The 27,182-nt window shown below is 45.1% G+C and overlaps 1 protein-coding gene and 1 pseudogene across 2 annotated transcripts; one reads left to right on the top strand and one right to left on the bottom strand.

The window, feature by feature from the left end:
- Positions 1 to 1,136: 1,136 nt before the first annotated feature.
- Positions 1,137 to 1,851, bottom strand: LOC114503829 (annotated as a pseudogene).
- Positions 1,852 to 5,122: 3,271 nt separating this feature from the next.
- COIL (coilin) lies at positions 5,123 to 25,878 on the top strand. Of its 2 annotated transcripts, XM_028520469.2 has the most exons (7): positions 5,123 to 5,418; positions 10,827 to 11,937; positions 12,064 to 12,150; positions 12,575 to 12,622; positions 14,749 to 14,818; positions 17,384 to 17,472; positions 19,376 to 20,316. In XM_028520469.2, exons 1-7 carry the CDS (start codon positions 5,174 to 5,176, stop codon positions 19,457 to 19,459), a joined length of 1,734 nt encoding a protein of 577 aa, XP_028376270.1. In that variant the 5' UTR covers positions 5,123 to 5,173; the 3' UTR covers positions 19,460 to 20,316. The 2 variants fall into 2 exon arrangements, with proteins under 2 accessions (XP_028376270.1, XP_035889592.1); XM_036033699.1 differs by lacking the exons at positions 17,384 to 17,472; positions 19,376 to 20,316 and adding an exon at positions 25,802 to 25,878.
- The last annotated feature ends 1,304 nt before the right edge of the window (positions 25,879 to 27,182 follow it).

Here is a 27,182-nt window from a genome sequence, read left to right on the forward strand (position 1 = left end):
TGTGCCTTGGTGTGTTTCTTCTTGGGTCCAACTTCTTTGGGGCTCTCTGAGCTTCTTGGATTTCTTGGAAGACTGTTCCCTTTGCCAGATTGGGGAAGTTCTCCTTTATTATTTGTTCAAATACGTGCTCAATCTGTTGCTTTTCTCCTTCCCATTCTGGTACCCCTATAATTTGGATGTTGGAACGTTTAAAGGTGTCCTGGATGCTCTTAAGCTTTTCCTCGATTTTTTGAATTCTTATTTCATCATGCTTTCCTGCTTGGTTGATTCTATCTTCCTTCTGGTCCACTGTATTGTTTTGAGACTCAGATTCCTTCCTTTCACTATTGGCTCTCCTCTGCATATCTTCCTGCATCTCTTTTATGGTAACCTGCATCCTTTTATCTAAATTGCGCCCAAAATCAACCAATTCCGTGAGCTTTCTGATCACCAGTGTTTTGAACTGTGCATCTGACAGATTGGCTATTTCTTGGTCGCTCAAAAGGATGAGTCCTGGGCGACTGATCTGTTCTGTTGGAAACATGTCTTATGTCTTTCCCTGTCTCTCCTCCTTTTTTTTTTTTTCCGATCTGGTTGCTCTTGTTACGGTGGGGGGCGGAGCCTTAGGTGTTCACCAGGGCTGGGCACTCCGGTCGCTAGATTGTGACGTTATATGTGGGGGCGGGGGGGAACAATGGCGGTAGTTCCGTTCCCCTGGGCTCAGACCCTTCTCTGGGATCCTGGGCTGCGAGCTCTGCCCTGGTCCACAATCGCTGCCCCACTGGGTCCACCAGTCGCAGCTTGCGTACTCAGGGATCACCGCTGCGTTCTTGAGCCCCGGATGGCTGCTGCGCTGATATCGTGCCAAATTTTCCCTGACCTCCGCGCACCGCCGACCCGCACCAGCCCCGCGACCGCCCAGCTCGTCTCCTACCAGTCTGGATGTACGGGTCCACTTCAACTTCTTGGCTGTCCGACTTCCATTCAGATAAATCCTCTGTCAGTTCTGAGTGATATTCTGTCTGCAAATCTTTGTTGTTCTAATCTTGGTTGTGCGAGGAGGCACGGTACGTCCACCTATTCCTCCATCTTGCCGGAAGTCTTTTTGTGAGAATTTTATAAAGCTTAGGTTTGACATCATAGCATAAGGATACATGCTACAGAGGAGCTAAAACCCATGAGAAGGAGACCACCACTGCACAAAACGTCTGTCCAGTGCCCAAGGTGAGGGCTTCAAAAGGTATCATTTCCTTTCTTGCTGCTCAGTACGCTGCAGCAATCACCGCACTTGTCAAGATTCCAGCAGTAATTGGTCCCAGGATGCCCATCAACAGGATGCTTGCAGACATGGACCTACCATGTTTGCGATGCCTGAGGGTGAAGAGGGCCAGTAATCCAGCTGGGACAGAAGAGAAAGGACGCCAGCCCACAGGAACACGCAATAGCACATCTCTGGGCGTTAGGTCTGAGTCGCTCAAGAAACCAGACAGACGCAGTGAGCTAAGGAGCAGGGTTTATTAGCGGGGAATGAGAGGAAAAGTGGAGCCAACCTGGGGAGGTTGGGGAGCCAACCAAGTGTGGTTAAGACTCGCTCGGTTGCTCTTAGGGCAGGGTTTTTAAGTGCAAAAACCCATGAAGGGTAACTGGTTGGGGTGTCAGAGTCTGATTGGCTAGAGCCGGTTGCTGGGTGCCATTTCTGCTGACCATTGTTCTCGATATATCTTGTCAGGCACAAGTTAAAGCTGCATCCTGTTATGCCAGATTGGCCAACCCCAGACCCCAGTCTTAGCCGGGCATCTGTTTGTTCTGGGTAGGGTTGGTGGGCAATTTCCCAGGCAGGCATTTTCCCGGGCTTCAGTTTCCCACGGTACAGTTTTCCCGCCTGGTGATTTTCAATTTCTCCTAGGCCTACCTAGGTCTGTTACTAGGAAGGAGCAGAAAGAAGGGGAGGTGGGGCACAATGTCCCCTTGCCCAAGGAGCCTGAGAACTTCAGGCTGAGGATCTGCTTCAGGAGCCTGGCTGCCCCCCCTGCTGCTGCAGAGCCCCTGGGGTTCTGCTCTCCTTCACAAGAGTCATTTTAAAGAGGGAATTGGGGGTTTTGGAAGGGGAAGAGAGAAAAAGGATGGCAGAGATGTGTGTGTGTGTGTGTGTGTGTGTGTCTGTCTGTCTGTCTAAAGGTTAGATTTATCTTAGGGTGCACAGAATAACTCATCTCACAGAGCCAGGAAATAAGAATATGCAGGAGTTGTATGATGGTCAGGTTATACGAGCGGGGACCCCCCAAAACTCGGAATTTATCTATAAAAATTGTGTATGTAGTCTTACATGTTTAAACTCCAGTCACCTTCAAAGCACTCTCCATTTGATGTTATACCCCTATTGAGACATTTTTTCCACTGCTCAAAAACAGTTTTTGAACTTGTTGGTTTTGATGCCTTTCAAGTGCTTCTGCTGTTTTTTGAGCAGTGGAAAAAATGTTTCTGTTGTTTTTACTTCTTCCACATTGGAAAATCATTTTCCTTTGGGAACTTTTTTAATTCAGGGAAACAACAAAAAAAAATGTAACTTGAGGTGGGATCAGGTGATTAGGGAGGATAGGTCATGGGGGTCGTGACATTTTTGGTGAGAAACTGCTGAACACTCAGCACTGTGTGGACCAGTGTGCTTGTAAATCACCCATCATGAAATGGACAAATGAGTTGGGTCTTTAAAAAGTTTTTCACTGAAGCTGAACATGGCTTCTCACAACACCAGCTGGTACACTGATACAGATGGGTCCCTAGAACGCTCACCTAGTAGGGGAAGCCTGTACTACAAAGGGCCTGCCCTCCAGAAGATAATTCTAGGTTCTTTTTTTGTCCCCCCTTGTACTTCTAAATATTGACTACTATTTCAAAAGTGCATGATGACCCCTGGCCAGGCTGAACCATTGTTCCATACACCAACAAGTTGTGGGTTTGATTCCTGGTCTGGGCCTGTAAGGGAGGCAATCTACTGACATTTCTCTCTCGAGCACGCTCCTGCTCTCTTTCTTCCTCTCTCTCTTTCCCCCTGCCTCTGTCTTTAAAATCAATGATTTCAAAAGATTTCATGAAGAAAACCACAAAACAGAAAAACAAAGTACATGTGACAAGGCCTCTCCCTGTCCTGTTCTCCTCCGTAGTCTCCTCCTCCGTAGTCCTCCCCGTCCCTGCCCCTCGTAAGTGGACAGATGTTTTCACCTGAAGCCTTGGGAAACGGCAGTGTCCTGAGAGTGAAGGGAGAGGGCACGGAGATTTCAGTTACAGAAAGAACTAGGTAACCAGCTTAACACGGGTGGTGCACAATGCATAAAGTACCAGCAAGTGTTTAAAATGTATACTACTCCATCTGTTTCCTAAGCCAATCTGATTTCCAGGGTAGAAGTGTTTGACCGTGTAAGCAGAGGCTGAGTTAAGGAACACCCAAATGTTCTTGTAACACTAGAATCATCAAACAATGAGTCACTTACAGTGGCTAAAGGTGTTGATAAGTGTGGTGTGTGACAATTGGTAGATGCCCTATAAGCTGCATTATCATTTAACCTTCAACACTAGATGGTCCTTCACTAGGACAAAGACTAAATTTTCCTTTTTCATTACAGCTTATAATCATGGGGCCTAAACCAAACACACACACACACACACACACACACACCTGGAAAACAGGTAAAAGCTGACTATTCCAACAGCAAAGTTCCTCTTCAAGATTGGAATGATCTTTGTTTAAGAACAATGCCTTATTGATTCCTTGAAGTTGGGAGAGGGAAGCTGCGAATATAGAACATCAGCTAAGGTGGCGAAATTGCTCACCTGTGCTGCTCAGGACTATGAGGACGTTCGTTTTGTTCTTAGAAGAGGGAGGAATGTAGATAAATGAAAAGACGAGGTGCCAATGCAGAGAGAAAGAATGGCCGAAGAGAGTCAAAGCTGAAGAGCCAGTGGAAATTTCTCTGATGAGGGAGTGGCTATTGAGGGAGTGGCTATTGATGCTTGTGGTTTAATTTGAACCTGCTTGCATTTCTGGGATGTAAATCTGTCCTCTTGGGGGCAGGTCAAAAATTAATAGGGCTTTAAGGGCGGTAATAGGATTAGAAGAAAGATACTGGGAACTCATCTTAAAACTGTACTTATAAATTTTTTTTAATTTTATGAGTTTTTTTGAGGGGGAGGGGAAAGGTTTGAGAAACTGATGGAGAATGGTTGGGGGCTCATTAAAGGCTCTCCCAGTGAGCTCGGGGTGCAGACAGCTGGCGCTACATAGCTGTCTTCTCCGTGTGTGTCCCCACATCACTCCTCCTCTGTGTGTCTTTCTCTGTGCGCTCACATGTGCTTTTTCACCTTCATGGACGTTCTCACACCTTTCCTCCCCCTGTTCCTGGCTAGTTCCTGTGGAACCTGTGAGTTGACAGGCTCCTTCCCAGGGAAGCCTTTCCCAACACCACAGACCTGACTGCGAGGCATCAGCCACTTACTGGTGCAGTGACCTTGGGGGAGTTGCTTAACCTTTCCGAAATGTTTTCTTTTTAACCTCCAAAATGAGAATAAGAATGCTTCATAATTCATATCCTTGTCATGAAAACTAAAGGAATTAATGTGTGGGAGAATGGAATGGAAATTCAAATGATGTAAATTTTGTGATTTAGAGGTTAATAAGATTATGGGCTTATTTTTATATTTTCATGTGGACAGTGCTAGGTTAACACTGCTAAGGTATTTAAATTTTACTGGATACATTTAAGAGAGTGACTAATTTTTTAACGTTAATATTTACAATACATTAGGAATGATATCTTTTACAACTCTTTATTATGAGAAATTTTGTCAACTAATGGGAATTTTTTAAAAAAAATTCTTTTGTGAATATAAGCTAACCTCTTAGAAGACAACTGCTGAGAATTGCTTTATCAGAGAGTTTATCCAGAGAGTTGCCTACGTTCTCACCCTATATAGTGCCCAAAAGGAAAGTGAAGGGATTTATTTATACGTCCTCTTCCCTAGCACCGTCTAGAACAGAATTGAATTCAATCAACCTCGCTCCGCCACTCACGAAGTCTGTAGTAGCCACTGGCGACCAATAGGTGGCACTCATTAAAATGCTCCAGTGGGCGGGCCGCCTGATCACGCCTTTCAGGAGCGCGGCGGTGTCTCTCGGCTTCCGTAGAGCACGAGCAAGATGGCAGCCTCCGAAACTGTTAGGCTACGCCTTCAGTTTGATTACCCGCCGCCAGCCACCCCGCACTGCACGGACTTCTGGCTTCTGGCAGACTTGAACAGATGCCGAGTAGTTACGGATCTCATTAGCCTTATCCGCGAGCGCTTCGGCTTCAGTTCTGGGGCTCCCCTCGGCCTTTATTTGGAGGGGGGTCTGTTGCCCCACGGCGAGAGCGCACGTCTGGTACGAGACAACGATTGCCTCAGGTGCGCGCGGTGCGGGCGTGGGGTGTGTCAGGGTGGCGGTGGCCCGGGGATGCGCCTGCGTACGCCCGGGTTTGGCTCAGGCCCCTAGAGACCGCGAGTGGGTGGGACTCTAAAACTGCACTTGGATTACCCGCAGAGATTCTAATTAGTCAGTTATGAGGTTCAGGAAACTGCATTGTAACGTGCATGCTTCCTCGGGTGCTTCTGACGTAGGTGGCGAGCAGAGCAAACTTGGAAAAACCCTGATTTTCGTGTGTGGGCAGGGCCCAAGTTTCATTCAGCCTTGGTCCAGCGAGCGCTTCTGTAGCCTGGCACTACCTTGCGTGTGCACGATGCAGACGTGCCGGAGACTCGGCCATCCCCTGACGATGGGTCGCAGGGTCAGGCGCGAGAGATCCACGCAAGCACAGGAACAGTCATGTTCTCTTCATAACGTTGTAGCTTGTCCAGACTTAGTGCCCCTGCGAGATCCCCTGAGACTTCTGACAGGTGTCATTCTGCGTCTCACCTGGGTGTTTTGTGGTTCACTTAAAAATAGGTCTTTGGGACCTCTGGATTGTGCATTGGGAAACAACGGTTTTAAATATGCTTTTGGAAATTTTAGAAAAGTGATACTGAGATGAGTATCGAGGAGCAATTGTGGTATAAATTGCTTACGTGTGGTTTGGTCTCAATGAAATGGGTTATTGTTCTAATTTATTCAGCGCTTTTTAAATCGTCACCTGAGGATATATTTATTGATTTTAGAGGGACAAGAAGGGAGAGAGAGACATAGAGATAGAGGGGCATCTATGTCAGAGAGAAACATCGATCAGTTTCCTCCTTTATGCACCCTAATGGGGTGGGGGAGTGGGGGAGGGCCCGGAGTCAAACCAGCAACCTAGGTATGTGCCTGACAGGGAATCCAACCCAAAACCTTTTGGGGAACCTGAGCACGCTTCAACCAAGTGAACCACCCAGCCAGGTCTCAGGGCTTCTTTTTGAAGCTCTAGCTGCATTGAAACAATTCTCGAGTTGTGAACCAGGCTACTTCCTCTTGCTTGTCCTTTGTTGAATATTCTTTCCCCAGAGCATGTCATGTTCATGAGATTTCTTTAGAACATCAGGGAATTTAACTTGGGACGATTACTCCGTGTGTGTGTGTGTGTGTGTGTGTGTCTCAAAATCAGTAACACTAAGATGTATTAACATTTAGCCGTTTCTAATGACAATTTGAAATAGTCCAAATTCTTTTTCCTTTTTATTCACTGTGAAATAGATTTTTCTTTTCTTTGCAATTCAGGGACTATTTAAATAGTATTAATTGTGAATTCTAACTTTAGTGAATTCTCTCTTACTAAGAATTTAAGTGAATTCTCTCTTACTAAGTTTACTTTGATAACTATCCCTTGCCTAATGAATGAATAACTTGCTCCTAACTAACCACAATTATACTTCAAATAATGAATCATCTGGGAGTTATGCTTTTTATAGTGATGTTAACAATGTCAAAAGCAAACCATAAAACGTGTGATAGGAAACAAATATAGCACAATGGCAGGCAGAATTCCTCCTAAATGTTTCAGATGAACAAACATATAGTAAATGCCTCTGCAGCTGGCTTCATTTATAAATGGGGCAGGCCTTAGGAAAAAAGTGAATTTGGAAAAGCTTTTGTTACATTTTTGTGGTTTCATGTCCCCAGTCAGTCTCTGTCTTTCCCTGACAGACTCACTCTTTTTCAGAGCTGCAGAGGAGAACAGTCTCTTCTTTCAGAGGCGCTTAATATTGTTGGAGTAGACTCTGATAACTAGTTTCGTGCTTCCACACGTTGTCCTCGAGTGTGGCTCGGGCGCAGGACTGGATCACCTGCTGCCCGTGCCACAGGTGCGGGAAGGAGAGATCGCTGGGGGACAGGAATGGCGAGGGAAGGGAGAAGTATCTTGAAGGACGGGTGGGAAATGTTGGCTACCCTGACACCGGTGAGACAAAAATCAGCCTGCTGCGGTGAAGAGAGCAGTCTGACTAGCAGCGGGGTTCGGTCGGGGTGGCTGGGGGTGCTGCTGAGAGAAGTCTGATGGGGAAGGTGGTGCCGGTTGTGGGGATCCTGAGGGACAACCCTAGAGGCCTGAGGGGCATTCTCCGACCTGTAGCCAGGGGTGTCCAACTTTTTGGCGTCTCCGGGCCACACAGGAAGCAGGAGCATGGTCTTGGGCCACACATTAAATACATTGCAACACATAGTCACAAAAGAAATCTCTTAATGTCTTAAGTAAATTTACGATTTTGTGTTGGGCTGCGTTCACATGCATCCTGGGCTGCACTTGGCCCGCAGGCCCCTGGTTGGACACGTGGCTTAAGCCACCCATGGCCCTTTCCTCGCTGCCCATTCTCTGAGGCCCTCAGAATCTGACTCCTTCTCCTCCCAGGCTCTGATGGTGAGCTAGCTACTCACTGATTATCTCAGGGAGTACTATAGTTGGTATTGTTACCCCATCTTTACAGATAAGAAAGGTTGAGGTAACGGTAGTGGCAGAAGGATTTGAATCCAGACGATCACTGTGGCCTCGACAGGCAGTGATAGGGGGTGTCAGGCAGGGCAGATGGGCACGTCTTTGCTTTTTTATGATAGAATCCTAAAAGTGAATCACAGATTTAAAGGGAACACCTTGTATTCTTCTTTCTTTCTTTTTTAAAAGATTTTACTTATTTATTTTTAGAGAGGGGGAGGAAGGGAGAAAGAGAGGGAGGAAACATTGGTGTGCGAAAGAAACACTGATCGGTTGCCTCTTGCATGCCCCCAACTGGGCGCTTGTCCCGAAACCCAGGTTGTGCCCTGACTGGGAATCGAACCTGTGATGATGCCCAACCCTCTGAACCACATCAGTCAGGATGGGAGCACCTTGCATTTTGATAATACTACCCAGTTTGCTCTGCAAAGGGTTTGAATGAACAATGGAGGTTCTGTTTTAAAATTTCCTTGGAATCAAATCTCCTCCATCACTGATTACAAGGTAATTCATTTCTCTTTGTAAAAGGACAGCTACATCCGTTATCTGACCCAGGTAGAAAAATGAACGTTGCCAGGGAAAGTGCATACCCTGAAAGGAATGGTAACTAAGCAGGCCCAGGGGAACCATTCCTCATTCTCCGGATAGCATTTTGTCTCTCGGTCTCAACATGTTCCATGTGGAAACCGTTCTCTTCAGGAATAGCAGGGAGTGAGGCTGCCTCGGTTGCAGGTCCTGCTTTCCTGGCAACTGTGCACAGATCCATTGTCTTCAGAGTGAGTGCTGTGCTGCCACGAGCTGCTTTGTAAAGCACGTGGGGCCGCAAGCTCCTCTGAAAGGCAGGGGTCCTGCGCATACTAGATGCAGCACGTGCTGTGCTCCAGGATTTTAATAAGCCACAAGAGACAGAATGTCTTGCAGCCATTTTCAAAATGGATGGAAGGTTGGTTCTAGTTGGTTGTCTCAGAATTGAAACTCGAACCCAAACAAATTGATGAAGAATAACAAGGAACGGTCGGATGTGCTGGCAGTTCCGCAGTACTTCCTAGAAGCACAGGATGCCAAGCTCACTTTTGCCAGTTTAAGGAGTGCTTCCTTGCTGCTTGATGCTGACGGTTACAGCGGGGAGCAGGGGGTAAAATGTTTTTGTAATTTAAATCCCTGACCTTTCAGAGTTTTATTTCTCTCTTCATTCTATTCATGATATCAGTACCTTTTACCTTGATGTGTATGTGTCTGTGCATTTGTGTAGCCTGAGGATAATTGAGGGTTTTTTCCAACTATACATTGAGATAAATCTACAGGATTACTATTTCTTAAAAAATTTATGGAATACTTATACTATGTCTTATTATTCACCAACTGTACCTTATTTTCAAATATGATTGTTCACATCTTTCCCTGGTCACTAAAAAAGAAAGCCTCGATGGAATATATAGCTGGATGTAAATGTATTGGAAGTATAATGTGTGTTTTTAGCAGGCATTTTTGAGAACCCGCTATGTACTTGACATTGGGGACCCTCAGCTCTCCATCATGGGGCTGCACACACTAGACTTAGCTGTTTCCAGTTAATGAAGGAACAGAATTCCTTTCCTGTAGTGAAATAATTTTTGATGCGTGTATTAGGGTTCTCCAGAGAAACAGAAGCCAATAGGAGATGATATAGACATAGATACATAAATATAGATATGAGATTTATTATCAGGAATTGGCTCAGATTACGGAGGCTGAGAGGTCCCAGGATCTGAAGTCCGCAAGTCGGAGACCTAGGAAACCTATTGATGTAGTTCCAGTCCAAGTTCAAAGGCCTGAGAACCAGGAGAGTTGATAGTGTAAGTTCCATTCTAGTTTGAGTCGTAAGGCAGGAGAAGATTCCTGTTTCATCTCAAAGACCCTTGGGCAGAGAGAGCGAATTCTCCCTGGTTCAGCCTTTTATTCTACTCAGGCCTTCAGAGGATTGGGCGAGGCCCACTCGCTTTGGGAAAGGTGGTCTGCTTTACTCAGTACACTGCAGGTGTTAATCTCACCCAGAAACTCCCTCACAGACACACTGAGGACAATGTCTGACCGACTATCTGGGCACCCCAGGGCCCAGCCAGGTTGACATACAGTTAATAATCACAAAGCGTGATGGAATTTTATGATGCTCCTACTAGCCCAGAGAACATAAATTGTTCAGTCCTTACCCAAATTTAAACAAAAGTAAAATCTGATTTAAAAAAGCAGTCCACATTTGAAAACAAAGTGGATACTTGACATTATCACTGCTGGGGGTTCGCAAGTAATAGAGTGGAGAGATTTCGAAGTTAGACAAACTGAGGTTTGAGTCCCATTTCTGCTATTCTTAGGTATGGATCTTTGGCAGCTTGCTTCTCTGAACTGTAATTTTGTGACTTTTTTTTTTTTAAGATTTTATTTATTTATTTTTAGAGAGGGAAATGGGGGGGAGAGAGAGAGGGAGAGGGAGGGAGAGAGAGAGAGAGAGAGAGAGAGAGAGAGAGAGAGAGAGAAACATCAGTATGCGGTTGCTGGGGGCTGTGGCATGCAACCCAGGCATGTGCCCTGACTGGGGATCGAACCTGCGATGCTTTGGTTCACAGCCCGCGCTCAATCCACTGAGCTACGCCAGTGACTTGTTTTAAATGAAAGATAACCTACTTCATGGTGTTGTTTAGAGAAAATGTATAGAAAATGTTTGGGACATAGTAGATATTCAATAGATAAAATTATTCATTTGAAAGTTGACTATAAGTGATACTATATAAGCCATTTTGTCCAAGTGAGTCTTTTGTCCTTAAATGATTTGATGTTTTTTAATTGACAGATAGCAATGACAGTTTGCAGTCATCTCAGTATGTATGACGATGTCCTGGAGGCATAGTTACTCACTGGTTTTCTCTCTTGTTCTTTTGATAGAGTGAAATTAGAAGAGAGAGAAGTCGCTGAAAATCCTGTAATAGTCAGTAATGGTGATGGTACTGATTTCTTACCTAGAAAAGCAAAGAAGCGGTCATTTAAGTTGGAAGAGGATCAAGAAACTGATTATAGACACTCAAAGAAGCCCTGGAAGAGGCAAGAGAACAGCAACGAGAACACCTTGGATCTAGAACCGAAAGCTGTCACAGATGAGAGTGTGAAAAAAAAAAACAAGAGGAAAAACAAAGCCACATGTGATGTGGTAGATGATGACGATGGTGATGGTGAAGAGATGAAAAAAAAATCACCAAAGAAAAAGGAGAAACGTGTAAATAGAAAACAGACAAAGAATCCCAAGTCTTCTAAAGCACAGTCGGTGAAAGAGCGGACCGTCCAGAAGGGTAGTCCTCCAAGAGGTTCTCCCGCCAGAAACAGCCTTGTTAAATCCAAAAGGAAAGGTAGCGTGGACATTCGTGCAAAAAATAGTCCCATTGCCTCCTCAGAGTCTGAGTCTTGTCATGAATCCACCAGCGATGGTCTCAGCAATGTCACCTTAGAGGTCAGGAAGTCCTCAGAGAAAATATCAGCTGCATTATCACAGGAAGGGCCCTCTATAAAAAACACAGCGACAAACAGAGTAGCCACTAAAATTACCTTTAACTCCATCCCCATCGAGGACAAGACAACCAGAACATCATCTTCTAGTTCAGACTCTAGTTCAGAGTCAGAGGATGAATCCGTGGTGCCCAAGAGAACCCTGAACAAGGCTGCGGGTCTCTTAAAGGCAGCAGGCCCGTTTGCAGGGAGAGGCTGTCCAGGCCCGGGGCTGTCGTCACAGACTCCACATGCCGTGGGGTGGAAGCACAGTGACTCGAACAGTGGCAGACAGGCTCCTGGCCCTCCTCCCAACGTGACTCTCCCCTCCAGTCTGGGAAGAGGCTGGGGCAGAGGAGAGGACCACCTTTCTCACAAGGCAGTCAGGGGCCGGGGCATGCGGGGGAGAGGCCGAGGACGAGGGCTCGCTCTTCCTTGTGCTTTAAATAGAAACTCGGACTATCAGAAGCAGCAGCATTTAAATGAAGTGTTATCAAACTCATCTACTATTATCCAGGCAAGTAGTGTTCATTGTGAGTTCACCACTTCCCCCTTCCCCGGTCGTGTGTCTGCAGTTGATGTCATGGGTTCACGTTTTCTTGCCAGTGACAAAGTTACGTGACTAATACACTTTGTTTTTCAGAATCCAGTAGAAACACACAAGAAGGATTATAGTCTGTTACCGCTGTTAGCGGCTGCCCCCCAAGTTGGAGAAAAGATCGCATTTAAGGTATATTTTAAAACAGCAACAGTTACAACATAAAGATTATCCCCCCCTAAGCAAACGTACTCTTTAGCAGTGTATATACACATGTATGAGTATACGTATGTACAAGTGTGTATATGTGTGTGCTTGTATATGCATACACACACACCCTTCCTGCCCAGATCATCTCTCTCTTGTTCCCGTGCCTAGCATGTAGGAAGTGCCCAGGAGTTGTTGTCTAAGTGAATAAAAATGGCTTAGCCTGGTGTCTGGAACACAGCAAGCGCTCAATAAAAGAGAGCTATACACATCACCCCCCTCCCCCAACCACTGGAACCCCTGTTTAGCTGCAGGTTCATGGTCAGCTCCGCATGTTTTCTCAGGGATGGAGGAAAGGAGCCACAGAGCTTGTATATTTGTGGACTTTTCCTTTTTCTTTTCTTTTTAGCTTTTGGAACTAACATCTGATTATTCTCCCGATGTCTCTGACTACAAGGTAAGACTTTGTATTTAAAAATAATCGTCAGGCCCTGGCTGGTGTGGGTCAGTGGCTTGAATGTAGTCTGCAAACCAAAAGGCCACCGGCTGGGTTCCTGGTCAGGGCACTGGCCTGGGTAGTGGGCAGGTCCCTGGTTGGGGGTGTGCACCGAAGTAACCGATCGATGTTTCTCTCTCTTTCTTCCTCCTTACCCCTCTCCCTAAAACTAAAGTCTTTAAAAAAACAGTAACACTTTTAAAAAAATAAAATAGATAATTGTCAGTATCTTAAAGAAGCTAAAGTCATATTTAATATTGCTGTTATGGATAATACAGATGTTTTTGAGTAAATAATGTCATAAAGCAGAAGATGAAGACATTACCAAACTGTAAACTTTTTAATAGCATTACTGTGAAGTCTCCCAGTGTTATTTTCCTTACATTTGGAGAGAATGAGAATTATAAGTTTCATTTTTATTTTACTCACTTTTTTCCTAATCATCTTAGACACACAGACTTATTTGAGGACCCTTCCCCCATGATCCTACACTTTGAAAGAAAATAATAAATAGCCCTTAGCCAGAAAAAGTGATTGTTTTCATCATCGCAATATATTTTATATGTTTGTAAATTACTACTGCTTAGTGTAGTCTAATAGGGTTTCTTTTGCATTGTCAGTTATTCACACGTAATTCACAAATACTGTCTTTGAAATGTACTCACTTCATACCTGTGCTGGGCTCCCTGCTGGCACCGGAGCGACACCACAGCTCAGTGAGAATGACTCAGCCAGTGGGAAGACAGCTGCCTGCTCCTCCCCTTCTCACCCAGTGAGCATTGTGTTGACGAACCGGTGAAAATCCACACTTTCTTATTTTGGTGTTATATGCCGAATGTAGGTTCATTTTTTAAAGGTAATACTTGATCATTTTAATACAATATCAAAGATAAAGTACAAGGAGATTTGATTTAATCCAAGTTTGTACCTTGGAAGACTTTTAAAATCTTGATAGATGTTTTCCTCAAACACAGGTGAGAAGGAGAATCAGTTCACGAAGGGAGTAGGTGGGTTGCTTCTGGGTATTTGATGCTTTATCATATTTTCATCTTAGTCCCTTAATACAGATCACCATGTAATTTATCATCCGAGTCAGGGCACTTGTGATTGGAAAGGATTAGTATTGTACTGATGATTATACAAGAGTGAAATGTGAATGGCCCTGTTTGGGGCAAGTATAGGATATTTTGTCACCCTACATAAGTAACTAATTTAGTTCTGTGATATATGAGGAAATGGAAATAATAGAATTGATATATCCCACAACCTCTACAAACTGTAATTCTAGAAGATGCTAATTTTTAAAAATTTCCATTAAGGTGATGATGGTCATTGTAGTTATTACCTTGGAAAGCTGTTTGCTTACTAATTCCCAGTAGTGTTGGAGCTTTTTAGAAATTGCTTTCAAAACCGTTTTGAGAGAGAACGTGGGTCCCACTCTCCTGCTTTGCCCACAAGCACTGTCCCCCTGCTCCTTCGCTGGCTTTGCTCGTGCAGCTTGCCTTCGGAAGTCTGATCTCTTTCCTCCAAGAGTGCAGTCTCAGCCCAGCTGACTTGGCCACATTTGTACCCGTGGGATTTTAATTTATGGAGGTGACTGAGTGACAACACAGAGAAGCCAATGCTACCAACAGAGGGACTCATTACATTTCCTGAGGGGGGGGGGCAGTGCCCCACCCCAACCTGCAGAGCCGAGGAGGAGAGCACCTGGGTGTGGTCAGGAGGCCGAGCAGGAGTGAGGGGCCAGCCTGGGCTGGAGCCCTCCCTGGGCTTCCCTGGGGGTAGGCGAGGCAGGGTGCAGGAGACAGTTGGCTAGTGTCAGTAATGATCAGGTTTTGGTCTGTGGGGCTCGTAGCTGTGGTACCTGACCCTGGGGTGATTAAGATCAGGGGAAATACTAAATGCTGGCTTGGTGTCTGAGAGTTTCATTTGCTCTCTATTTTTAAAAAGGTTTTTCTTTATTGAGATAAAATTTACATCACATAAAATTCACCATTTTCACAAATTTAATTGTTCGATTCAGTGGTTTTAGTATATGCATAATATTCTGTGTGTTGATTTTTGACTTGGACTTTTATTTTTGAAAGGAAGGAAAAATACTAAGCCAGAATCCAGAGACCCAGCAAGTAGATATAGAAATCCTTTCATCCTTACCTGGTGAGTCTTTTAAAAAAGAATTTTAGAATGTAGTCTTTTCATATCTGCACTGGTTTCTTAGCTGTGTCCGCAGGGGCTGTGGTCCTCAGCAGCTTCGGTGACTCACTGGCGCCCCCAGCTGGTCAGCACAGAGCAGCCCGGGCCTGTGCTCTGTGCCCTGCTGCGGAGAACTGCGTCTGCTAATGGTGTTGGATTTGCTCCCAAAGCTGTTAGGCAACTTGTTCTTGTTACTGTAACTATGTAATTTCATAAAAGTTGTATCAACTGATGAGAATTGATTTCAGAAAGAACTGTTTGTATGAAACCTAAGTTGAATGCTGACTCAGAAGTGTGCTGCTAGAAAACTTGTCCTGCCATTGAGTTTCGTGTGGGTGGGCCAGCTGTATATGGGGTTGGGAGGAGTTCGGTAAGAATCGGGGAAGATTTTGCACTTAATTTGCCTTACTAGTGTTTGCATTCTTGCATCACTTTAAAAAAACTCAAAACTGGAAATGTGCAAATTGCAGATGTGCATTAAGGGTGTAATTTGTAAAAGAAAGACAGCTCTTATTGGTGGACTTGTAAGATCTATTCAGCTCTATTTCCAAAGATTGACAAATGAACATATTTTTGTGTTAAGTCAAAATAAAGTGTATAAAGTATTTGTGTACACACACTCTTCCACCATTATTCTGCTTTATGCCGGATTGACCCCACCCGTTATTGGCTCCGAAATCCTGGAATGAGAGGGCTTTTACTGTATAAGGCTTAACTTGGGTCGTGCTGTACGGGTTGCTGGCCAGAGACCAGGGGAGATCCCCCCTTTTTTCAGCAGACTCTTAGGCAATTAGTTTCTGTTTGTGTGTAAATAGGATAGTGAGTAAAATAATCAAAACAACAGTTCTCAGAAGTTAGTTGAAAGGGTTTTTCAACAAAGTTTTCTTTGTGATACTGAGTAAATGATTAGATGTAACCTACACTGGTTTTCCAACTTTATTCTGATTGGTCTTGTTTGAAGGGATTCCCCCTTGGGAATGGTGGACAGAGAAATTTGCCCATAGTCACATTCCGAGGGCATGGCTGACCACTGCTTGTCAGGTGATTGACGTTGAATTAGATGTCATCAAATCAGATGATATCGAATTGGAACTTTTTGTTTTTGGGGCATCAAGGGATGGCTTTATCTATTTCCTAATAGAAATACAGGTAGTGCTTGCTTTGCAGGGTTCTGATGTCCACGTACTTCAGTGACCGTGGTTTAGGTAGATAACACAGTCCCCCACTGATGGGGGGATGTCCACTGAGAGTAACTACATTGAGTCCCACCAGCTCTAGGGACTGCACATCATTCCGTAATAACAGATGCCCACTGTGATCAGTGACCAATCATGTCACTTCTTTCAGAGTCTTGGTGATCGGTCACTGTGCTTCTGTTACTCAGTTCGGTTCCCACACACACAGCGAAGTGTGGAGTTTTGTGCTTCCTTGTCCCTCAGTGATACACCCACATGACGTTTACAAAGTGGATGGTGTTGAAATAGGGAATTGATCAGCAAAGACGAAAACACAACAGAGAAGCAAAAGAGTAACCTCTGAATCAAGTTGAAGTGACATTATAGAAAAAATCGCTAACTCTGGATGCATTGATACCGGTTTATACAGACCTCTCGACATAAATGAGAAGGCTGGTTGTGGGAGAGGGATGGCGGTGTCCTAGAAGTAACAGCAAAAAATTTCCTAGGACTGTGAAAAAAACAAACTCTCAGAGCTATTTCATGACATTAAAGGCTCGAAGGGTAAAATATTGAAAGCTGACCCAGACTTAGAAATGAGCGTGACAGCCCTGCAGGGCAGAGAACAGGTGTTTGCTCCGCACTGCTGTCGCCTGGCGAGGCGAGCGCTGCTCAGACGGCCTTGGCGGGGGTCTGACAGACACACAGAGCGCTTCAGTTCTCAGTGTTTCTCATGTTTTCGATTACTGTGGGCTCCGTAAACACTGGTTTTACTTCTTTTCATTTCCTTATGCAGGAAAGGTTTTAATGTTTTTGTTAAAAATCTTTTAATGATCGTGAAACAACCATAATTTTTCTCATTGAATGTTAAGATTGTTTTGCGTGGCTTCAGCTTGCATGGTCATTTTTGGGGTCCACACCGCCGTACAGAGTGAGGGCTGCTATGTCACCAAGCAGTACGCATGTGTGATTTCTCAGGACAAAGCAAGATGTAAGGATTTTGCAAAATTCAGATTATCTTCCCTTGTTGAAACACATCAGTTATCCTTTAGGATTATCTTGTCGTTGTACATTCTTCTCTGGGGGTAGTAGCGATAGTGTATGAAGCTGATTTCTCTTTGCTGAAGGAGAGATCATCTCTGGTAGCTGGCCCAGCAGCTCCGGTCTGCTGGTGCGGGGCTCGCTCAGCGTCTCCTGTCACGGAGCGCTCCGTGCTTGCATGTGTGTACCCAGCCCCGTGTCAGTGGACAGTCTGTTCGCGGTTGTGTTTCTGACGTTACAAATTCCCTGTGGAGGAACGTCTTCACTCCTGGGGAATGACTGATTGCCTTTCCTCCCTGCTGTCTGCTTTCAGCCATGAAAGAACCAGGGAAATTCGATCTGGTTTATCACAATGAAAACGGAGCTGAGGTAGTGGAGTATGCTGTGACGCAGGAGAGAAGGGTAGGTGCGCGTCTCCTCTTGGGATTGCTCCGTGGTCTGTTCCCTCTCGACTGGGGACTGACCGCCTGTCTGGAAGGTGACATTGCAGCTTCCTGAGCTGCCCAGGTTAAAATCACAGAGAGGGGGTGGGTGGGCTGGAATGGGAGTAAAAGGGAGAAAACTGTACTTGAACAGTGATTAAAATTTTTTTAAAAAAGTACAGTGGAGTTAAGACATTTGTGTACTGAGTAGTACAGACTGGCAGAAGACGGTTTTGAATCTAACCGTCCATTTTCTGGAAAAAAAAAAAAGTGCATTTCTCTCAGAATGAACAATAATGAGCTCTTTCAACATTAGTAATTCACACTGAAATGGGACTCCCTTGAACAAAACAGGTTTAATTAAACATGTTGCACAGAGTTTATAACATTGCTCTATGTATTTCTTTCAGTAAAAGTTGAAATGTCTGGCAATTCTGGTAATACAAAAAAAAAATCACAGAGAGGATGTCTGTCCTGTCTGCAGGGTGGCATGTGAGTGCCAGGTGTCAAGTCGGGGCCCCACTGTGGGCCTTAAAGAGCCTACATGACAAGATGCACAGATAACACACTCTCAGAGTGTGGAGTTGCATAAACTTACAATGTATGAGGTTATATAAAAGGGTCTCGGCAGAACAGGCTAGCATATTTTACAAGCCTTTTATTGGCATTCCGATTCAGAAAAGTGAATATAAGTATAGCCTGAACGATTTCCACACAGGAACTTACGCATGTAGTCAGCACCCGGATGGAGAACCTTCACATCCCCTTCTGGAAATCTCCGTCAGGTCTCCTCCTTGTCACTGCGGCCCCTCCACTGCCACCACGATTCTGACCTAAAACGGCACATGGACAGTTTGAAGAATGGCATACAATGATGATTCTGCCTTTTGACTTTGTTTAAATTCCTAAGTTGCCATTTTAGGGAGAATATTTTTTGGAGCTTTTTAGGCAGCCAGACTAGTTAGTTGCTGGCGATGGGCGTCACTATGCTCTGCTAGCATTAGAGAAAAAAAGACTTTATGGGTAAGAAAATGCTTGTTGCTACGGTGTTTATATTTGAAATGTTGTGGATATTATCCTATAAGTTTCAGTATTGCAAACTTAACATTTTATCTGAAATGTAGAAACCCTAGCATGACTTTTTGCTTTGATTTGTCTCTAAGATACATGATACTCTTAGAGATTTATTCCAAAAACACGTTTTTAGGGTGTGTGGTAGCGTCAGCAGATTTGTCCCAGTCTTCTCTGCTTCTTTGTTTGCAATGTATTTAACCTCATTGTTTTTTGTTGAAATGTGTTCTTGGAAACTGCTAGAAAATTAAACCGTGGAGGCTTTCCTCTCTACGCCTTTTTAAACAGAGGCCTGAAGCAGAGCCAGTAATGACCTTTTTTGGACACTAGATGGCCCTCATTCATCTGCAGTGTTAGAGTTTGCTTTCTCTCAGTAAAATGTGAGCTGCCTCTTGTTGTAAGCAGCACAGCCTAAGCACTGCAGAGCTGCACAAAAAGGCATCAGCAGTCTAGTAATAGCCCTTTTGGGCCACGTCCGTTCCCCAGAGGTCTGCAGGCTGCCCATCCACAGAAGCTTGTCCGGCAAACCCTCCCGAACCTTTGCACCAGCCACCCCTCACCCCACCCTGTCCCCCACAAGCCCTACTCTAAACCAAAGAAGGATGAAATGTGCTCCGCACAAAATTTAGCTGCTCCTGCGGGAAACAAGTTTTTAACCCCAATTAAACTTAGTTTATTGGGACTGAAATTATTCCAGGCCTTCAACCATTCTGCACAAATGGAAATCTATTTGACTGAAGTTTGTAACTGACTAAAATTTACACGACCTCAAAATGAAGTCTCTGAACTGAATATTTTGTATTTTTCCTCAGATCACTGTTTTTTGGAGAGAGTTGATTGACCCAAGACTGATTGTTGAATCTTCAAATAACACATCAAGTATGGAGCTTGCCTGAGTGTGACGTCTCCACCTCATACTTCATAAATGCCTCGTTTGTAAGAGTGACTATAACCAGAACTTTTAAAAAATATCTGAAAGTTGTATGCATTTTTTCTTATCTTCTCTTTACCGCGTAGGAAAAAATATCTACCTCATCATTTAAAATACATGGGTGTGTTGCTTTTCCAGGTTTAATTTCAGTAACACAAATTTAAAATATGACATTCCCTGTAGGTGTTGTTATATACCAGTACATATGGTTTCTTGTGTTTTTTACTTTATTTTTTGGCCATCAAGTAGCCATTGTCAGAAACAGTTTGTGAATACCAAGTACAAGAAAGTGCTGCATATCTTGTCTCAGTAAGATTTATTAAGTAACGTAAAACATGAATGCATGTTACTTGACCTAATTTTTCACATTTGAGTTGTTCTATTAAATGTGGAACAAATTTTAAGTATTTTCTACTTGTAATTGTCAAGAACTAACAAATAGTGGGGTTTGTTACAGGCAGTAAGTTAAGCAATCCTTTTACTTATTTCTCAACTTTAAAGTAAAGGGCTCTCAGGGCCCCGTGTGGAGCAGTGCACGGGAGGCCTGGTCTGTGCACCGGGGGAAGATCTCCTGTTCCGAGTGCTGAGAGGGTTTACTGTGCGTTCAGGCCAGGAATGTGTTATCTTGCCAGAAGGCTGCAAGCACCCGGCTGCGTGTGCTGGAGTGAGGATCTTGAACAGAAACTTCCGTTCCTGTGATTATTCAATACGAAGCTAAAATGATTAAATATAGACTGTGAAAATCGCTTTCTTTTAACAAAAGATGAGGTCCCTCCTTCAGCTTTGCAGATTTTTAAATAAAGTTATATTAAACTAAACTTCCATGCTGAGTCATTACATTTAGTTGAGTATTGCAAATCACCGCCATTTAGTGTCATTGTCGTTGTTTTACAATAATGTGGGAGAGTCGTTTCCGGAAGAGGAAGGTATTGCATGGTTCAGTCACATGGATTTGGTAGATCGGGGGACTGTTGGACCAGTGGAGATGCTGTGCAGTTTTAACTTGCATGACATCATGTGTGGCAGAACGTGGATTTCTTGGTTTGTACTGAGACGTGTTAGTCCAGAATGGTGGGATTTTGGCACTGGGGTTCTCGTGCAGCCCACTTTCCAGGGTTTGGACAACAAGATAACTAGTAGATGCCAACAGGTACATGAAGAAATGCTCAACATCGCCAGGTGGCAGGGAGATGCAAATCACAACCTCAGTGAGGCATTGCCTCACACCTGTTACAATGGCTTTTCTGGAAAAGGCAAAAAATAGTAAACAATGCGGACGTAGAGAAAAGGGAACCCTTGTGCACTGTTGGTGGGAATGTGACTTGGTGCAGCCACCATGGAAACCAGTGTGGAGGTTCCGCAAAATAGTGAAACTGTGTGACCCAGCAGTTTCACTTTGGGATGTCTATTTGAAGAAAATGAAAACACTAACGTGAAAATATGCATGCACTCCCATGTTTATTGCAGAATTATTTACAGTAGCCAAGACATAGAAATAACATTAGGTGTCCATTGATGGGTGAATGGATGAAAAGAATAGTGAGAGAGATATATATACGTATTATTCAGCCATTAAAAAAAGAATAACATCTTGGGTTTTACAACATTATGGGTGGAACAGTAAGTCTGAGAATCACAAATGCCATAGGATACATGTGGAACCTAAAAAAAAAACAGCCTAAACTCACAGATACAGAGACTAGATTGGTAGTTGGCAGAGGCATGGGGGCTGGGCTGGGCCAGATGGGTGAGGGGGTCTAAAGCACAAACCCCAGTTGTACAGGAAGCAGGTCGTGGGGATATAAGTGCAGTGTGGCGACTCTAGGTAATAGCACTGTGTTTCGTAGTTGAGAGTTGCTCAGGGCGCAGAGCTGAAAAGTCCTCATCATAACAAATTTTGTACCTGAGTATGGTGACTGCTGTTCACTAGACCTTCTGTGGTGATCGGTTTACAGTGTATACAAGTGTCAATTCTGTCATACCCCTGAAGGTCACATGATGTTACGTGTCAATTACACCAGAAAGAAAAAAGGCTAACTAGTCGGTATCTACTCAACCAAAGGGAAGTGTTGATTCAGGGTGTGTTTTCTTCAAATTATAACCAGTTTATGAGTCACCTTTTCCCTCTACAGTGGTATTTTTTAAACAATGAAGAGCAGTCTACCAGAAAGGTCATTTTAGGGGGTCATGACCTGCCTTTTGAGAGATGCAGTACAGAAGAATAGAAAAACAAATCATGCATCCCCTCCAGGAACTCCATTTTGCTTTATGACACAGTACACATCGCTGTGTGTGCCCTGGATCACCACGTAAAACGTAAGTGTATCTCTTACCGCTTGAAGTCAGAGACGTAACTGTCAGGTGTGGAAACCCCAAACTATACCCTTCATTCTGGGAGTGCGCGAGAAGAGGGGAGGTGAGAACAAAGTACGTGGGCCGAAAGTGCACAGCTGGCCCTAAATCTTTGCCCCGCCACTCCAGGCTGGCGGTCCAGAAGCACTGTTCCAGGTGGGAAAAACAGCAAGCACTCAGTTGCCAGCCATGGTTATTATTGCTCTGTGGGTATAAAGTAATAACTCATCTAACTCCTTGACTTCGTTCTGAGTAACTTGCCAAAGACCACCCAACTAGAAGAGGGAGAGTCTAGTGTAATTTCAGAGCAGTGTTCCTGCCCCCCAGGAGGTTCTGGTGGCTGTCCCTACTTGGCTTTGTGCTGGCCTGAGGGTAAGCAGCAGCAGGGGCCTGCCTCCCACCTCCCCCAGAAAGCCTTTCTCCATGGGAACAGGAACCTTCTGACTACCTTTCTGCCCCCATGCATCAGTGTTGTCCGTCTTCAGGTTGTCTACTCACCATTAAGGTTTTTTTTTAAATTGTTCAAGTACGGTTGTCCCCATTTTGCCACCACCACTTCCCCCCGTCCCACCCACCCCCACCTCCCACCCTCAATCCTTCCCCCCTCTAGCTTTGTCAGAGTTCCTTCACAACCCTTCCCCTTCTTTCCCCTCCCCCCTCCCCACTGTCAGTTACTGTCAGTTTGTTCCCTATTTCAATGTCTCTGGTTACATTTTGCTTGCTTGTTTTGTTTTGTTGATTAGGTACCACTTATGGGTGAGATCATATGGTATTTGTCTCTCACTGCCTGGCTTATTTCACTTAGCATAATGCTCTCCAGTTCCATCCATGCTGTTGTGAAGGGTAGGAGCTCCTTCTTTCTGCTGTGCAGTAAATGTACCACAGTTTTTGATCCACTTATTTACTGGTGGGCACTTAGGTTGCTTCCAGCACTTGGCTATTGTAAATTGTGCTGCTATTGTTACAGAAATGTCACTCACACGCAGGAAGATGATGAAGTACAAAGTTTATTACCGGGGGCGGGTGGGGGGTGGGGGCCGGCTCAGAGAAGAATCCCAAATTCTGGGCCCCAAATCCGGGCTCGTCGCAGTTCCTTTAAATACTTGTCACAAGGCAAAGAGGGTGGGGGGATTCATCTGCTAAAGCAAGGGAGCATAAAGAGGCAGAAGCAGAACGAAGGTCAGCATTTCAGCCTTGAGATAACGTTACTTAGCAACGTCTGCTAGCTGGCTCCTTACCTAAAAATAACTTTTACTCAGCTTTTGTCCCGACAAAACTTGCAGGTGTTACAAAGGGCAGAGAGCCCCTTTATGAGACTTTTCTACTTTCTTTTCCTGCCACACTATGAACATTGGAGTGCATAGGTTCTTTTGGACTAGTGTTTCAGGGCTCTTAGGTATAATCCCAGCAGTGGAATTGCTGGGCTGTTTTGTTTTGTTTTGTTTTGTTTTAAGATTTTATTTATTTATTTTTAGAGAGGGAAGGGAGGGGGAGAGAGAGAGAGAGAGAGAAACATCAATGTCCGGTTGCTGGGGATCATGGCCTGCAACCCAGGCATGTACCCCGACTGGGAATCAAACCTGTGACACTTTGGTTCGCAGCCCACGCTCAATCCACTGAGCTACGCCAGCCAGGGCTACTGGGCTGGGTTTTTTTAATCGAATGTTTATTTTATTTTTTGTTTGGATTAAAATTTTTTAAAACAGTTTTATTGAGGTATAACCGATAGGCCAAAAACTGTACATACTTAATGTATTCAGTCTGATGGGTTTGGATATGCTATATTTTTAGGACCATAAGACGCACCAGACCATTAAGATGCACCTAGGTTTTAGAGGAGGAAATGGGAAAAAAATTTTGAAGCAAAAAAATGCACTAAAATATTTAGTAACCTGTGACCCTGCTCCACCGCTGCCCCCCCCCAACAGCGAGTCAGGTAAGCTACATTCAACCTATAAGATGCAGCCCCCGAAAAATACGGCATGCACACACTTGTGAAACATTAGCACAATCGAGGAAATAAAGATCCATCACCTCCAAAAGCTTACTCGTGCCTGGTTTTGTTTTTGTGGTACGAAGACTTAATGTGAGACCTACTGTCTCAGCAAACTTCTCATATGCGCCACATGCACAGTGCCGGGGTGCTGGCTGTGTTGCGAAGTGGACCTGCAAAGCTGAAGTTTTGTGCCCTTCGAACAGCAGCTCCCCACCCCCAGGCTCTGGGGCCTTCCGTGTTCTCCGAGGTGGAGTGTCCTGGAGACCTTCGGTGGGTGGGGCCATGCAGCATTTGTCCCTCTGCGACTGGCTTCCTTCCCAGCTAGTGTGATGTTCTTTGGTTCATCCATATTGTGGCAGGAGTTTTTTCTTTTTTAGGGCTGAGTAACATTTCATCATATGTCTGTACTACATTTTTTTAATCCATTCACCCATGCGTGGATTCACACCCAGGCTATTGTAAGCAATCCTGCAGTGACCACGGTTACTGTTAAGTTCTAAAGTGCTTTGCCCCCCAGATGCTCAGCTCTGTACGAAGGCTCTGACCCTGACAGAATCAGTGCAGCGTCCCACTGGGCCTTTTCCCTTTCTTGTGAGATCCTCCAGCTCTCCGCCTCCCTTCCTGGCACTGACAGGACTGGTGTCCATCTTGGACACTGTGGTGGTAACTTCATTACCAGTTAACTTCCCTCTACCTACTTCCAAACCTGGTATGGGTGGACCAGCTGTTCCCTGCTCCTCTGTTCTGAAGGGATGGCACCACGGGAACTTTCCACAGGTGAAAGCATGAATCCACTCAGAAGGTAGGTACTATTGGGTTCTAATTTTCAACTTCTTTATTTATATCTAAAGGCAGTTGTCCCAGGCTCTCTCCTTTAACCCGTATACTCCTCCTCTTCGTGGGGCAGACAGCTCCTGCCATTCACAAAGAGGAGGAGGGCCGACAGGGACACCCTCCCCATCCCAGGAACGGCTTCACTGGTTGGTTTACTGTGTCAGCCTAGATCCAATTAGGAGAGAGAAACCACACAGTAATTCAAACAGGAAAAGCTTAAGATAAAGAATTACTAAGTATAATAGTAATGAGGAACTGGCTAGTGAGCAATAAAGAGAACTCTAAAAAATACAAGAATAGCAGATAGGTGGATCAGCCACCACCCCTAGGGTTGAGATAGAGTCCCCGACAGCTTCGCCTTGAGCTGTGAGCAGACTGTGTTGGAAGGTCAAGGCCATACCACACTGAAGGGCAGGGTTTTGTTTTGTTTTTCAGTTAACAGGAGACAAAGTCAATCCGAAATGAACTGGTGAGGGATTCAGGAAAGTGAATACAATGAAACCCCAGAAGAATTTGGGGTATAATGGGAATGATGATGGCTCTTGTCCTCTGCAGGACACTCTTCCAAAACTTGAGCTTGGCCATAAGTCATACAACCCCTCGTGTTGAACGAATCGATTTGGGAGCACCACTTACAGGGTTTTTCAGGGTTTTTCTGCCTGAAATGTGGCTCTAAGGTAATGTCTGATTTCAATCAAAACAAAACAAACCCACCCTGGGCTCTGGCTGCCCCCGAGCCTCAGGGACCAAAGTCTGGGAATGCAGGCAATGTGAGCCAGGTGGGCTCACTGGAGCTGCACGACATAGCGGTCAGTCCAGAAGCAGGAAGTGGGCACAGCATGCCCTGAGCAGCCCTGCCACTATGCTGGCCTGGTCACAGTCAGGGAGGCCACCGCTGTCGTTCTGGCCCCACACTGAGACCCACAGCTGGAGACAAGATCATCACAGGTAGCTTTGGAGAACAGAAATGGTAACAATAGCCATGTGCCAGCTGTTTTCTGAGCACTTTACATGTGTGAATTTCTTCACCTAAGAAACCTGTGCGATAGGTACTCTCATTGTTTCCCTTTCACAGAAGAGGAGGCTGACCCGAGGAGGGGAAGCTCCTGGTCTGCGATCACACAGCCGGTGAAGGAGGGGGCCTGGGCCCAAATCCACATGGTCTGCTGCAGAGCCTGTCCTCCTAACCACCTCTCTGGCAGCAGACCCAGGGAAGGAAAGAAAAAGCAAATTGTAGCATGTTATAGATTTGTAGAGTATATTTCCCATCTGCATTTTTAAAAAAAAGGCTCCTGCTATGGGACATGTGTAAAAATGCTCCGGAAGGACATCTGTGAAACTTAATAGCAGTCACTTCTATGAAGAGGGACTGCTGGACAGGAAGCTTTTCCTTCTTTTCCGTAAATGTCTTGCCACATGCACAGTATACTGGGTTATTGTTTTATTTTTATATATTTTTTAAGGATCCTACCTCAGGTTTATTTGTCCAAGCACCAGAGGAGGACACCAGCCCCATGCAGGCAGCAGCCCAAGGGTCACACCTGTCCTTCCATCTCATCAGCAGTTAGAGGCCTCTATTATGGAAACTTTGTGGGGGCCTGGGCCCCTTTGGGAGCCTGAGCCTGAGCTGGAGCCTGAGCTTGAGCCGCAGCTGCAGTCTGGGGCTTGGTTTGAGCCTTGGCCTTGGACTTTGGCCACCAGAGCCTGAGACCTTTGGTGATAAGGGCATGAATATGTTTCCTGAGGTTGGGGTGAGCAATGTAGGCAAGTAGATTGAGCTTGTGACTGCTGCACTTTGAGATCTTGGGCTTGACCTCCTTGGGCTTTAGGAGGTACTTGATGGCCTCGGCACTTGTACTCATGGCCTTGTCGTTGTTGGCCTACATCTCCTTTAGACCCTTCTAGTTGTGCTTCTTGGCAAAGCTCACGCTCCTCTGGAACTTGGGGTCCACCCCCTTGTTCAAGAAAACTTGGGTTTCTTGATGCCACTTCTGTGCTGTTTTCAGGACTAGTTGTGCGTGGTTTGGTTCCTGGACTTGGCCATATCTGCACCGAAGCCTGTGGCTCCCTAAGTGCCTGGGACGGAAGACCTGCATGGTATACCTTTATAACTTGTAGGATGTTTTAAAAGGGGTATGGTGTCAGTAGGAGTGTTACTTAGGGAGACATCAGGAAGCAGAATCTTAGGCAACAGGAAATGGAGAGGCTGTAGGGTTGGGTGGTGGGGTGAGAAGAGGATGCAGAAACAGCCCTGACGGGATTCTGGCAAGCAATGGATTGACTGTGGACCTCGGCCATCATCGATGTTTCTCTCTTCCTGAGGCATCGCAGTTCTCCAAAGGCACAGAGGGGAAGGAATGAGAGATTGATTGGCTTACACTCCCAAAGCATGTCTCTTCCGTAGAAGAGGTAACAGGTATGGAGCTGCAACAGGTACGGAGCCTCGAGGAGTGACAGCCCAGGGCCAGCAGCTGCCTCAGGGGTCAGGCCTCTGCAGACTCCAGAC

This window comes from Phyllostomus discolor, chromosome 8 (genome assembly GCF_004126475.2).
Source record: "Phyllostomus discolor isolate MPI-MPIP mPhyDis1 chromosome 8, mPhyDis1.pri.v3, whole genome shotgun sequence".
Taxonomy (NCBI): Eukaryota; Metazoa; Chordata; class Mammalia; order Chiroptera; family Phyllostomidae; genus Phyllostomus; species Phyllostomus discolor.